The sequence below is a fragment of the Cyprinodon tularosa genome, unplaced genomic scaffold, assembly GCF_016077235.1.
Source record: "Cyprinodon tularosa strain WSP-4 unplaced genomic scaffold, ASM1607723v1 ctg1418, whole genome shotgun sequence".
Taxonomy (NCBI): Eukaryota; Metazoa; Chordata; class Actinopteri; order Cyprinodontiformes; family Cyprinodontidae; genus Cyprinodon; species Cyprinodon tularosa.
In genome coordinates, this window is record NW_024038241.1 from 30001 (window position 1) to 42999 (window position 12999).

Consider the following 12999-nt stretch of genomic DNA (forward strand, 5'->3'; position numbering starts at 1 on the left):
CCCCTCCCTCCTGCCATCTTCCAGCAGTGACGTCACGGTGCGGTAAGCCTAGCGCCATTCTCCCCGCTTTACAAGCTAAATCAATGGGAAATACTAGGCACATCTGCAATCAACAACAATTATTGAAGATTTCCAGAGGACTTCACCATTGAAATTCACCAGAGCTATAGTGAAACTGACAATGCCCACGTGCATGGCAGCTGGATGCTGGAATACATCGGGTAAAAGTGGAAAAAAAAGAGTTATTTCACCTTTCTGATTCCTGATCCTCCACGGACGGGTTGGTCGTTGGATCGCCAACTTGAAGAGGGAGGATTCGCCATCGAACTTCTGGCCAGAGAAAAAACCCGTAATATGTAGCCAACATTTGGAAGAAGAATGTTTTCAAGATGACTTGGATAATAGCGCGTTGTGACAAACACCAGATACAGCACTGGGACTTGATCAACAGCCGATACCGCACCGTGACAATGTCACTAACCAGTAGGTGGCAGTAGTGTTCTTTGACAAACATGGATGCCTCCAGTAAAGCACATTCACATGAAAATTACTCTGAATTAAAAACACTGATCATTTATTGAACAGGGTGGAATAATTTCAGATTTTAAGCACTTTTAGAAGTTTGAATTCTGAATATTCTTTTAACAGACAAATGTCTCTTCCTGTCTTTCAGTGGGATCGACTTTGAAGGTTCCACTGTGGGTCTGGCTTTCATTGGGACCCTCTGCACCGACCACTCAGTCGGGGTAGTACAGGTGAACTGGAGCTAACGGCGCTAACTGTCAGCAGAAGTGATTGTTTAATCTGGGTGTTAAATATGGATTAAACAGAAAGAAAATCTGACATCTGCTTCAGGATCACAATGACCGAGCCATCGCAGTGGGAGCTACTCTAGCCCACGAGATGGGCCACAACCTGGGCATGAGCCATGACGACTCCAGTGCCTGCATTTGTTCCGGGGACAGCTGCATCATGGCTGCAGCCCTCAGGTAAGGGAGGGGCCCGAACGTCTCAGTCTAAAGGCGTTTGTTAAATCAGGTCAGATGGAGATTCTGTCAAAGATGGCCGTGTTTACCTGCAGTCCTCTACCTGTTTAATCCGCTGATGTCATTTTACCAATGCTGCCTTTATGTGGTCCGGTAATTATTTACCGGACCACATTTACCTTTATTGTTTGATGTTATCAGATGCCTGCTGGCAAACAATCGATGCATTTAATGCATCAACCTGTAGCAGATGAACCAGGAAGTCTTTTACTGTCCAAGTAGCAGGTCAGGAATATCTTTGGATCCAACATGTGGTTCTTCTCTACCACAATAAAAGCATGTGAATGAAATGTGCCGGTAATACCACTTTACAAGAGGAAAGGATCATTACCTGAAGGCCTTTGTCTGTTTTGAATAAAACATTTTGCAGAATAATTTGTTGAAAAGAGAGTAAAGATCATCGGGTGGAAAAGCTGAAGGTCAACAGTCAGTCAAAGAATGTTACTGGAATAATTCAGACTTATCCCTTAATTTAAAGGATCAATCAATATCGGAGGTTCGACATCTCTTTATTTTTCACCAACAGAAGGTTTCAGAAATCTCTCACCATGTTTTTAGTATCAGTGTTAGCTTTAGCATCATCCAGATTAGGCTTTAATCCATCCTAAAATCCTGCATTTTGAATGCACTTCAGCCTTCCTGGGGACCTTTAAAGGGCAACTCACCCCAAAATTGACCTTTTTATTTGCTAATAAACTGCTAATATGGTTGTCTTACATTTCAGGCTACATGTCCCAGGCTTTATTTAGACTTTTTAAGGCATGTTAGTTGCTATCCTGTTTTTGTATCTAAAGCGTGTTTGATGCCCTCCTCATGTTTAGCGAGCGTACTTCGTCTGATCGTCAATCAGTGTTGGTGCGTCGGGGTCAATGGATGTGCTCAGGGTTCAGAACCAGATCCTCTGGGTCCACTTATCACATTAAACTGATCTAATGACTGATCTAATCCCAAAAAGAAATCAAACGGATGAATGTATTGCCTGAGTGAGCAGTAAAGGCTCTACTAATGCAGCTGATCTGTCGTTTGGCAGCTGGAACATCCCGCGGTCGTTCAGCAGCTGCAGCAGCAGCAACTATGAAAGATACCTGACAACCCGCAGCCCCAGCTGTCTGTTCGACAAACCCGACTACATGAGGATCGAAGCTCCTGCCGTCTGTGGGAACGGCTTCAAGGAAAAAGGCGAGCAGTGCGACTGCGGCACTGTGCAGGTAGAGAAAAGCAAACACGGCTTTACGGAAATGATTTCCTGCTTATCAAAAGGCCTTTGTCATCATTGTGTTTATGCTAATGGATTTATATATAGAGGCGATACTAAACCACTGGATTTTATAATCCTAGCAGTTATACAGAAGGAGCTTTCACTGACAGCCTGTTTATTTTAATATACACACTGGAACAAATCTAAATCTTACGGAAGAGGATTAGGGCCACTGAAAAAAAAAAAAAAAGTTAACTGATTTTTAAATTTTATTTCAGTTTAACATGGGAAAAAAGTCAGAATTCTGACTTTTTTCTCAGAATTCTGACTGAATTCTGACAATAAAAAAGTCAGAATTCTGAGAAAAAAGTCAGAATTCTGACTTTAATCTCAGAATTCTGAGAAAAAAGTCAGAATTCTGACTTTTTCCCCATACTATACTGAAATAAAATAAAAAAAAATAGTTCAGTGGCCCTAATCCTGTTCCGTAAAATCTAGATAAGTCATTTTTTCTTTAAATAAGTGCATTTGTTCTTGGATTGAGGAGGTAAAAGAAACATTTCGCTAGTGGAACAAGACAATTTCCACTTAAAATAAGAAAAAACAAATGCATTGTCTTATTTCAAGTGCATATTATCTAATTATCTTATTTTAAGAGTAAAAATACTCATTCCATTGGCAAATTATCTCATTTACCTGCTCAAATTAAGGTTAAATACATTTGATTTAAGAAATTTTTACCTATTTTTAGATTGTTTTTCCAGTGCACTCTGCTGAACATTATTGGTGATTTACACAAGGAAAGATTCCTGTAGGGATCCAATGATGCGTTTAACTGCTTATAATAACCTGTTTTCTCACTCTGTCACTTTTATTTTATTTCCTGAAGTAAAAATCTTCCAAACAAACGGTTTGAATTTGGACGAGGAATCATGGTTCGTCTGCCGTTGGGTTTCCTCAATCAGCAGGAGGAGACTTTCTGATTTCTGCCCATGATTTCACAACAGGGCAGCTCCAGAATTTCCTGTCAGACTTCAAAATAAGAGTCTCAAACAGAACTACAGGATAGCCTCATAGTAAATACATTAAAAAATATCTTTGATTGATCCTGAAGGGCAGCAGGGCCGCCAGGAATATAGGGCCCCATGAAAGACATTGATATTGGGCCCTCAACTAATATATATTTTTTTGTACATTTTGACTAAAGGGATATATATGCCCGTTGAGGTAGTTTAAAGTTTATTTTTCATACAAAACTAAAGGAATAAAATCTGACGTCTTGGGTATTGACCCTGGGTATGCTGGTCTGACAGAACACCAGCGCTCCAGACTGGTCTTCCTTTAAATGTTATAAACGGAGACTCGCCTCCTCTGGAGGCTGAAGGATCATCAGAGGGAACCTTTCTGAGAAACTCCCACATGTTCCTGTTTTAAAACCATCCAGATGTTTTCAGATGAATTACGCAGCACACGTCTGAACAAACTGTCCTAAAGCAGCTGATAACTCCTGTAACATGTAGGACATTCCGTTCTGCGTCCTGCATGGACCTGTCTGCTGCTCTGCTGGGAGTCGCTGCAGTAGGTATAGAAGGTTCTGCTGCAGCGGCAGCAGATTATTAATCCTTCACTTGTTTTCTCTACAGTATTGATGATGATTATTTATGCTCTCCTTTGTGAACGACTGGAGTATTAGTGAACTATGAGTTACTTTATTTATCATGTTTATACAAGGAGTTTCACAGCGCTGAATGTCCTCAACTTTCTCTCTTTTCAGATTAACTGATATTTTACTCATGTCCAAGATAATCTGAGTATTCCTGAACCCCCCCTGGAAAGTTTAAGCCCCCTTCATACCACTTTTAAGGCTAGGCTTAAAACTTTCCTTTTTGATAAAGCTTCTAGTTAGAGTGGCTCAGGTTATCCTGAGCTATCTCTATAGTTCTGCTGCTATAGGCTTAGACTGCTGGAGGACATAGGGACCCCTTTTTCATCATTCTGCTTCATTCTATCTCTATTCTCCCACTCTGCAGAATCTGTTAGTTCAATCTCTAACGTTCTGCTCTCTCTGCTTTTTCTCATAGTAGCTTCATCTGGTCTGTTCCTGTTTGGCTGTGACTCCATCCTGGAGAGAAATATCAGCTGTGCTGCTGCCATCAACACCTTTGTTTCTAGATGTTGGAGCTTGGCCTGTTTTCCAGTGTAGTCCTGTTTCTCTGACTGTGACTAACTGGATGTGCTCTCTTCATCCTCTGACATGGGAGCTGGCTCGGAGCTCGTCTGCCTGGCTGTGTGTTTCCTGGACGGGGCCGCCTGTGGAGCTGGTTGACAGTTGCCTTTTGTATCTATGCTTCTTTTTCTATGTCTGCTTCTGTCTCCTTGAACCCCAGTGGGCCTCAGCAGATGGCCGCTCACACTGAGCCTGGTTCTGCTGGAGGTTTCTTCCTGTTCAAAGGGACTTTTTCCCCTCCACTGTCGCTACAAGCCGCTCGCTTTTCACCAGGATCTTAAACCAACTCATTTGTCTTAAAAGCTGAAAACTTTGCAAAATGCATCACTGATGTTTCTGGATGCAGACAGGAAGGAAGAGGAGGTTTGAGATGAGACGGAGCGGCTAATTTAACCCCATCGCTGTCTTTACAGGAGTGCACCAACCCCTGCTGCAACGCCACCACATGCACGCTGTCAGCAGGCTCCCAGTGCGCGGAGGGAGAATGCTGTGCTGACTGTCAGGTGAGCCAATCTTCACTCAATGCACGGCCTGCCTGGAGCACCACCGCCCCCTACTGGGCTCCTTCTGGTCTCACTCTGAGCATCAAATTCTGTAAAAGGAGAATTGATTTGTCCTTTTTGTGGGAAATGAAGATATGGAGCAGGTTTTTTTTTTACTCTTTATATCAAATTTTAGCTGCAGGTTTTTCCCTCCTTTGCTCAGTGATGTTAGGAGGAACTGATCCTCCATTTAAAGTTATAAAGACATGATAAGGAAAACATTTAACTTATTAGGAACGACTCACACATTAAAACTAGAGGTGAAACACAGAAGCTCTCCCTGATTGGGCGATTTGACCTCTGAGTGATGTCATTCCATCTGCTCCTCACAGATCCAGCCTCGGTCCAGGGAGTGCCGCCCCAAGCAGGATGACTGTGACCTGGCAGAGTACTGCAACGGGAAGAGCGCCACCTGTCCTGAGGATGTGTTCGCCGTCAACGGCCTGCCGTGTAACAAGGGTCTGGGTTACTGCTACAACGGCCAGTGTCCACAGAGGTCAACCCAGTGCCTCAAACTCTACGGCAACAGTAGGCCTTTGGCTTTCTTCCTGTTGGATCCATAGACGTCATATAGACGGCCATCTTGGATCAGACCACAGTTCAGACAGCTGCTGTTAGAATGAACAGGAGGCGCCTTGGATCTCATGAAAGAGATAATATTACAATAATCTCTGACATGTCGCCCCTTAAAAAACCAAAGCTAATTTTAAAAATAGATCAAACATATTTATTCAGATTAAAACTATTTAAACTGAACTCAAACTGGATGAAATACATGCAAATTATATATTTTGCAATTAAATACTAATATGATCGACACAAAGTTTTATATTATTATTTTATAACATATAGTATATTCTTATGACTCAGTATTTTTAAGGTCTTTGATAATGAGTGTTATGATCTATAGAGGAACATATGTTAATATATGATTTACAAAAAGAAAGTAAAGTTATCTAGTCTTTTAAAATTATTTTATGTTAATTTTTTATCATTGTCAAACTGTTTTGTATAATCGTAGTGGGTGGTAAATATAAGTTGTGTCTAACTAAATGCTTTTTGTCCTTATAAGTTTGTCTAAACTTCTTCCAACTTTTTCAAACCATGTTTTTTTAAACATTATTTATGCATATGTGAACATTTGTTCTTTAATCAGTCAATGTGTGTCATATACTATATATATATATATTTATTGGAATTAGTTTTGGTCTTTAAAGGGGCGACATGTCAGAGATTATTGTTATATTATCTCTTTCATGTGACTAAAATGAGATCTAAGGCGCCTCCTGTTCTGACAGCAGCTGTCTGAACTGTGGTCTGATCCAAGATGGCTGCCCTCTAGGCATGCCGGCCAGCGTCCAATGAGGCGTCTACGTATATGATGTCTATGGTTAGATCTAGGAGACATGGTGAAGTGAGCAAAGGATCAGCTGTATAACTGGTTTTGTTCTCTGATCAGCTGCCAGCGAGGCGTCTCCATCCTGCTACAACAACAATGGCAGAGGAACCAACTATGGCTACTGCAGACGGCTGTCAGACTCCCAGTTCATCCCCTGCCAGCCCCAGTGAGTCTCTCCTTCTTCTTCTTGTTTAGAGTTTTTGGCGGTTGACAAACAACAGATTGAATTATTTCCGCCATCTACTAGTATGGAGTGTGGACCAGAATGATTCAGGAATTAAATTCTATTTTACAAATGTGTAATTTTTAGATATTGAAATATTATCCTGCAAATGTTCCTCTCTGAATAACTTCTAAATAATTCAATTCAGTTCAATGTATTTCAATAGCGCCAATTCACAGCACACGTCATCTCACGGCGCTTCACAGTTCACAACATCATCCAGTCAGACTGATTCACCCACACAGCCAGGCACACCATCATTGGTAGATCATCTGATTTAGCTGATCAGTTCAGGGTTAAAAACAACCTGTTTTTTATTCAGGTTTTATTTATTTTTAGATAAAGTAGAAATAATATGCTTGGTGCTGCACTATTTGATATAAAACTATAACTTCTCGTAAAGGAAAAGCAGCACAGAGTTGCAGAATTTCCCTTAATCCTAGCGATCGCTCCAGCAACACTGATGCATCGCTGCATGCATGAAGCCCTAAAACACTGGATCGGTGCGCCTGTTGTTTCCAGAAAGTCATGTGACCGTTACAGGAGTTGTTTCTAACTGACTGACTCACTAAACTGTGTTTTAAATCGTATCTGTCAACATGATGCATCTGCTAAAAGAAATGTCTCATCTTTTGCTGTTTATCATGAAAATGATCAAGATTTTGGAAACTAAAAGGAATAGGAAAGTTTCAGACGCTCTGTTTTTATTTAAATTTTCTGGTTGTGTCAAACTTTTCTTCAGTAATTACTCAACTTATAGGAATTAAAGTTCATTTCAAATTGACTCTTTGTTTATTTACTGTAAAAATATGATTTAAAATCCTATTTCACAAGCATCCTCATTCACATTTTCCCCTAAATTTTCACCTTATGATAAATGTTTACATTATTTATTGGCTGCAGCTAAAAATATCAAAGATATTTTCAACTGAAACATAGATATATGAAATAATACAATATTACCTACAATAATTTAAATCATATCATTGTACTAGAGCATCAAATCAGTTTAATGTGTCAAACAAGCTGCCTGTAGTGTCTATAACTGTCCAGCAGTTGTCAGTATTCAATGTCAATAAAGGATCAATACGTTTGGCAATGATGCCTCATTAACCCATCACTACTTAATCCCGTCTGACTGGTTCTGATGGTGATCTGCAGCCAAATCCTAAGAATTAACTTTTTCTTTCTTTTCTAAAAAGTAAAAAAAAAATAAAATAAAATGTTTCGGCCAACAAATGAATCGGCAGCAGAAACTTCCGTCACGTTCATTCAAGGAAGCTAGAGATGCACCTAAACGCTGGATCGTCTCGTAAATCCTTCATCCACCGAGTCTTTACAGGAAATACAGAAAATCAAATCAATCCATTTGGCTTTTATTAAAAGTCTGAGCTGATCTGGAGGTTCTGCTGGAGGTTTCTTCCTGTTCAAAGGGAGTTTTTCCTCTCCACTGTCGCTACAAGCATGCTTAGTGTGAGGGATTGCTGAAGAGTCAATGAGTCGATGCAATCAGCTGGTTTTCCTTAGATAGAAAACTTTGAATCAATCTGACTGGATGATCTGGATGACATGAATTCTTCTTTGTTATGCAGAGATTTTTTCTGCGGGAAGCTTTTCTGCAGCGGCGGCAATCCCAACCCTATCTACAGCCAAATGGTCTCAATCGGGAGCTGCAAGGCGGCTTTCTTTCAGGACTACACCAAAGACTACGGGCAGGTGGAGGAAGGCACCGTCTGTGGAGAGGGGAAGGTACTTTCTCGTCTCCATCCAGGGGTTCATGTTTTCAGATGAATGACGCAGTGAACGCAGCAGCTCTGAAGGCTTGATTTGTTTGTTCGAAGGTTTGCAGCCAGAATCAATGCATGGATGTTGAAGCTGCGTACAGGAACACCAACTGTTCAGCCAAATGCCCAGGGAACGCTGTGAGTACATGGACACCTGACGGCTCCTCTAAAGTCCTTAGTTTCTAAAAGCAGGGGCGGATTTAGGAAATGTGGGGCCCTAGGCAAAGACAGGCAGGGGGCCTCTGAAGGGAGAAAACAACCCATCAAACAGCCCCATTCTACAGATAGAGAAATGTTAATAGAATAGACATCCATTATCTGTTCTAGGTTGTGTCCCTCTCTTCTTGTCCCTTTTCTTCTTGTTTTCCTCTCTATGTTTTGTACTCAGCTGACTTTTCATGCTGTCTCTAAAGGAATGAAAGATTTTTTTCCAAGCACTAAGCTCACTTAGCTGATTGCTCCTTCCTGTGTTTCCAAAAAGGCCAAAGTAAATAACCCAGTCCTTCTTTTCACTGTAGACAAGCCATGATCTGCTTATCTGTTCTCCATTTTTCATTTGGATGAAATAATAGCTGCATGAATCATGACAGCAGACAAGATAGAGGAGAGCAGGAGGCGGGGTTACCAATCTACTCGCTCTGGAGAGCAGAGTTCGCTGCTTTTAGATGTTGTCTCCAAAGTCTCCAGTAGCAGAAAAAAGTCTCTAGATTTGGCGCTAGGAGCTTTTTAGAAATCAAAGTGCTAGAGGGGTCTGAAAAGTGGCTAAATATAGCGACTAAAGCGCTAAGTTGGCAACACTGCTCTTTGCATGGTTTGTTTTCAAATGGTTTGCTGCTGTCTGTTTGGACCTTTCTGAACATGTGCAGCAAATGGACTGATCCAATATGGTGGACGCTGAAGGGGGGGGCTGAGACACACTTAATATTATCAGCGTTCTGATGGCATTTTAGCCAAAGGTCTTTTATCAAAAACATAATTAATGTTTATAAATAAGGAATAGTTGTATTAACCACAATTTAAACAGTTTTATTGGGCCCCCAGGAAATAGGGGCCCTAGGCAGCTGCCTAGTATTGAATAATGTTCAATCCCCCCCCTGTGTAGATGGGACGTAAAACAATCTGCATGCCTGAAGTTTACCAGCTCCAAGAAAACTGATGTTAATGCATGAAGGGAGGATTTCTATTCTGCATTAAATCATAGATTAAATTTAAATAATCGTCACTAAGAAAAATCTAATCAAGGTGAAACCTAAAGAAATAAATAAACAAAATAAATTTTTTTTAGTAGGAGGACGTGATGCTTTTGTCTCATTTTTTTTTTTATTTCTTAATGCTTGTTGTGCAGGTGTGCAATCACAGGAGTGAGTGTCAGTGCACGCCTGGCTGGCTGCCTCCTAACTGCGGAGCTCAGGATGAAGCTTTCAGCTCGCTCTCCACCGGTAAGAACCGCCTCTGGGCGGATTTGGACCTTCGCTTGTTACTGCTGCGCCGCAGCTGGAGTCATTTTGAACCGATCCCTGCAGGGGCGAAGGTTGCAGTGTCCCTGGCTGTCATCCTGGTGGTCCTGGGTCTGGTGTTTGGTGTGGTTGGATTCATGTGCAAGAAGAAGAAACAGGCTCCCTCTCTGCCAACGTAAGCAGCCTCCACCCATCAGATGGTTTATATTTGCACTGCTGTGATGATGATGACTGAACCCTGTGTTGACAGTTTATCGGCCCCCAGGGAGCCTCCAGTGGCCCGCAGCTCTGCTCCCAGAACCAACCAGAAGGCCAACATTGGTCAGCCCATGCCTCTCAGACAGGTAAAGGTGAACCGGGTCTTGCTTCCATCTGTAGACCTGCTGCTTCTAACTGTCCATCAACTTTTAGGCACCAAAACCGAAGCCCAAAGGCGCTCCGCCTCCACCACCTGCAGCAGGGAACCGACCCAAACCTCCGAGCCAGAACTACCTAGCTGCACGCCAGGTAAACCCCCCCCCTCGGGTCAGAGCACATGAAGGTCACACTGATGCTGTTTGGACAACTGATCTCTATTTATCCCTGGATTGCTGATTGCCCGTTGGTAGTAAAGGGTGGAGTGAAGCCACCGGCCGCCATATTGGTACTCCCTAATTAGACCGGTCGCAATGTAAACAATCAATGCGCTACAGCGTCGAACATTGAAGATGTTCTCTTTTTCAGGGGGACTTCACTTTTAAAATTAAAATAAATTCATCACTTTGACACAGACTGGCTGTTTCATAGCATCAGTAGATTAACTTTAACTTAGAATAAAAATCGGCCCATCACATTGCAGCCATTATGAAGTCTATAAATCTTGTAATATAACATATTATACAAATCAATCACAATAAAATGAATGTGTTAATGGAGCAGAATAATACAGATGAGCCAAAAGTGCAAAACTGATGACGTACATGTAATTATACATGGATTAATTAAATTGATATGGTAACTATATATACCATACCAATTATGGTGTGTGTATATATATATATATATATATATATATATATATATATATATATAAACCCATATATAGGGGTCAAATGCTTGAGTTGCTTTTTTCCATGAATATAAAATGCAATATATTTCAGCACATGAATTTTTCCAACAAACACTCCAAAAACGACATCATCCACTTAGACCCAATGTCAGTGTCTAACTCAAGGTCTTCCAGTCAGTCTGAGATAGCTAGACTAATGTTAGTCTACAGACTATACTATAGGATCCATCGGCTATAGATGGATTTATTGGTTAGTTCATCCACTGACTGGGAAATTACCAGTGGAGCTGCTGGTTTTTGCAGCCAGATGCTGCACAGGGAGGCATTTTTACTGTGTGTCTCTGTGGGAGTGGGGAGTACCAATATGGCGGATGGTGGCTTCACCTTTTTAGGGCAATCGGCAATCCTTCGAATAAATACAGATCATTGGTTTAGACCTGCTGGTAGGAATTAAAATGACCACTAGGTGGCAGCACCAGCAGCCATAAACAGGCTGGTTCCTAATGGGCGGCAGGAGACTGAATCACACATTTCTTCAGGGAGTTTTCCATCTGTGCTGTCAGTCATCTGGACAAAAAAATTAAATAAAATAAATAATCATTTAAAGCCGAACGGGAAAAGAAAAAGAGACATCCAGAAACCCAAACACAACTTTAATGTCTGTACAGGATTTTATGAATCCTCTGCTGCAGAGGCGTAGCCAGGAAATGCTAACAGAGGGTAGCCAGGTAGGTAGGAACCAATGGATACTGAGGGGAGGCTGAAAGTGGATATATAGGCAAAACAACCTCAGGGTCAATCTTCACTGATCCAAAATTAAAATTAACAAATAAACTGCATTAAATGCTGTCTAAATTAAAGGTCTAGTGGACAAAATTCTTTTAAGTTTGAGTTCTTGTGTTAACATCTTAATCGTTGTCATTACTTACATACTTTTATCAATAATTGTTCTGCACAAAAATTAATATTTAGATCTTCTAATATCTACATTGAATGGATTATTATTAAAGTGAATATTTATTTCTGACTTGCAAAGACATAATTTCTTCTTTACCCCATAAAAAAAATCTAGTTCTTACGGAAGAGGATTAGGGCCACTGGAAAAAAAAAAAAGTAAACTGATTTTTAAATTTTATTTCAGTTTAACATGGGAAAAAAGTCAGAATTCTGAGATTAAAGTCAGAATTCTGACTTTTTTTATTGTCGGAATTTAGTCAGAATTCTGACTTTTTTCTCAGAATTCTGACTTTTTTCCGATACTATACTGAAATAAAATAAATCAGTTAACTTTTTTTTTTTTTCCAGTGGCCCTAATCCTCTTCCGTAAGTTCTAGTTCTGAAAAGAGCTGGAATTCTTTTCATCTTTAATGTTAGTACATTGATGTGCATAATTAACCACAGTGTCTTTGTTGTCAAGTAAAGGCTGGTTTATGCTCAGAAACCAGGTGGTCTGCGTGTGTTGCAGATATACCCCCCCCCCCCCCCCCAATTCTACATTCACTCTACACTATTTCCTGTTTGGTACCTAATGGCAGAAACTCTGGCTGTAGCGCCATCCACAACGCCTCACACACCTTGGACACTATCTGTTAAAATGAGGAAGTTATGTCCCCTTGAAGGCAGTTGCGCCTCTAGACTTTCCTTTCGGTTCTTTTCCCGGGAGCAAGTTAACTACTACTCTTAACCCTTGACCTCCGTACACACAGTGACATCCACAATGTGAAGGAAGGCCATCTACTCTCTCTAATCTGGCTAATAAAGTAACAATGCACATGATGTGTAAAGAATAAACTTAACATATCCCAGACACCGTGCAGGACGCTAGTTTTGTAGCTCTGAGCGACGGTTTGCTGGTTTGCACCCGAAGCCAAAACACCCAGCGCTAAAGCCAGTCTTTGGGGAACATGGGTGAACTGTGCGTCGTCCGGCGTTGGATGAGGGGTTGTAGATGTCGATCAAGCTCGTCAAACCGACACACGGACGCCCACAATCCCAGCTGGTTCCTCATTGTCCCTCTGGCGTTGTGGCGTGGAATAAGATGGCGCAGAAAACGCTTCAATATTGGGCATAAATCA

At 41.2% G+C, this 12999-nt stretch overlaps 1 protein-coding gene across 1 annotated transcript in view; it reads left to right on the plus strand.

The window, feature by feature from the left end:
* The window catches only part of LOC119779047 (zinc metalloproteinase-disintegrin-like brevilysin H2a), a 30439-nt gene that overhangs the window by 16710 nt on the left and 730 nt on the right, over positions 1–12999 (plus strand). Inside the window, exons 10-21 of the mRNA XM_038278544.1 lie at positions 674–755; positions 856–989; positions 2077–2254; positions 4885–4974; positions 5346–5541; positions 6473–6578; positions 8228–8384; positions 8477–8557; positions 9765–9858; positions 9943–10051; positions 10127–10220; positions 10288–10383. Coding sequence (XP_038134472.1) covers positions 674–755; positions 856–989; positions 2077–2254; positions 4885–4974; positions 5346–5541; positions 6473–6578; positions 8228–8384; positions 8477–8557; positions 9765–9858; positions 9943–10051; positions 10127–10220; positions 10288–10383 — 1417 coding nt within the window. The remainder of the gene's footprint in view (positions 1–673; positions 756–855; positions 990–2076; positions 2255–4884; positions 4975–5345; positions 5542–6472; positions 6579–8227; positions 8385–8476; positions 8558–9764; positions 9859–9942; positions 10052–10126; positions 10221–10287; positions 10384–12999) is intronic.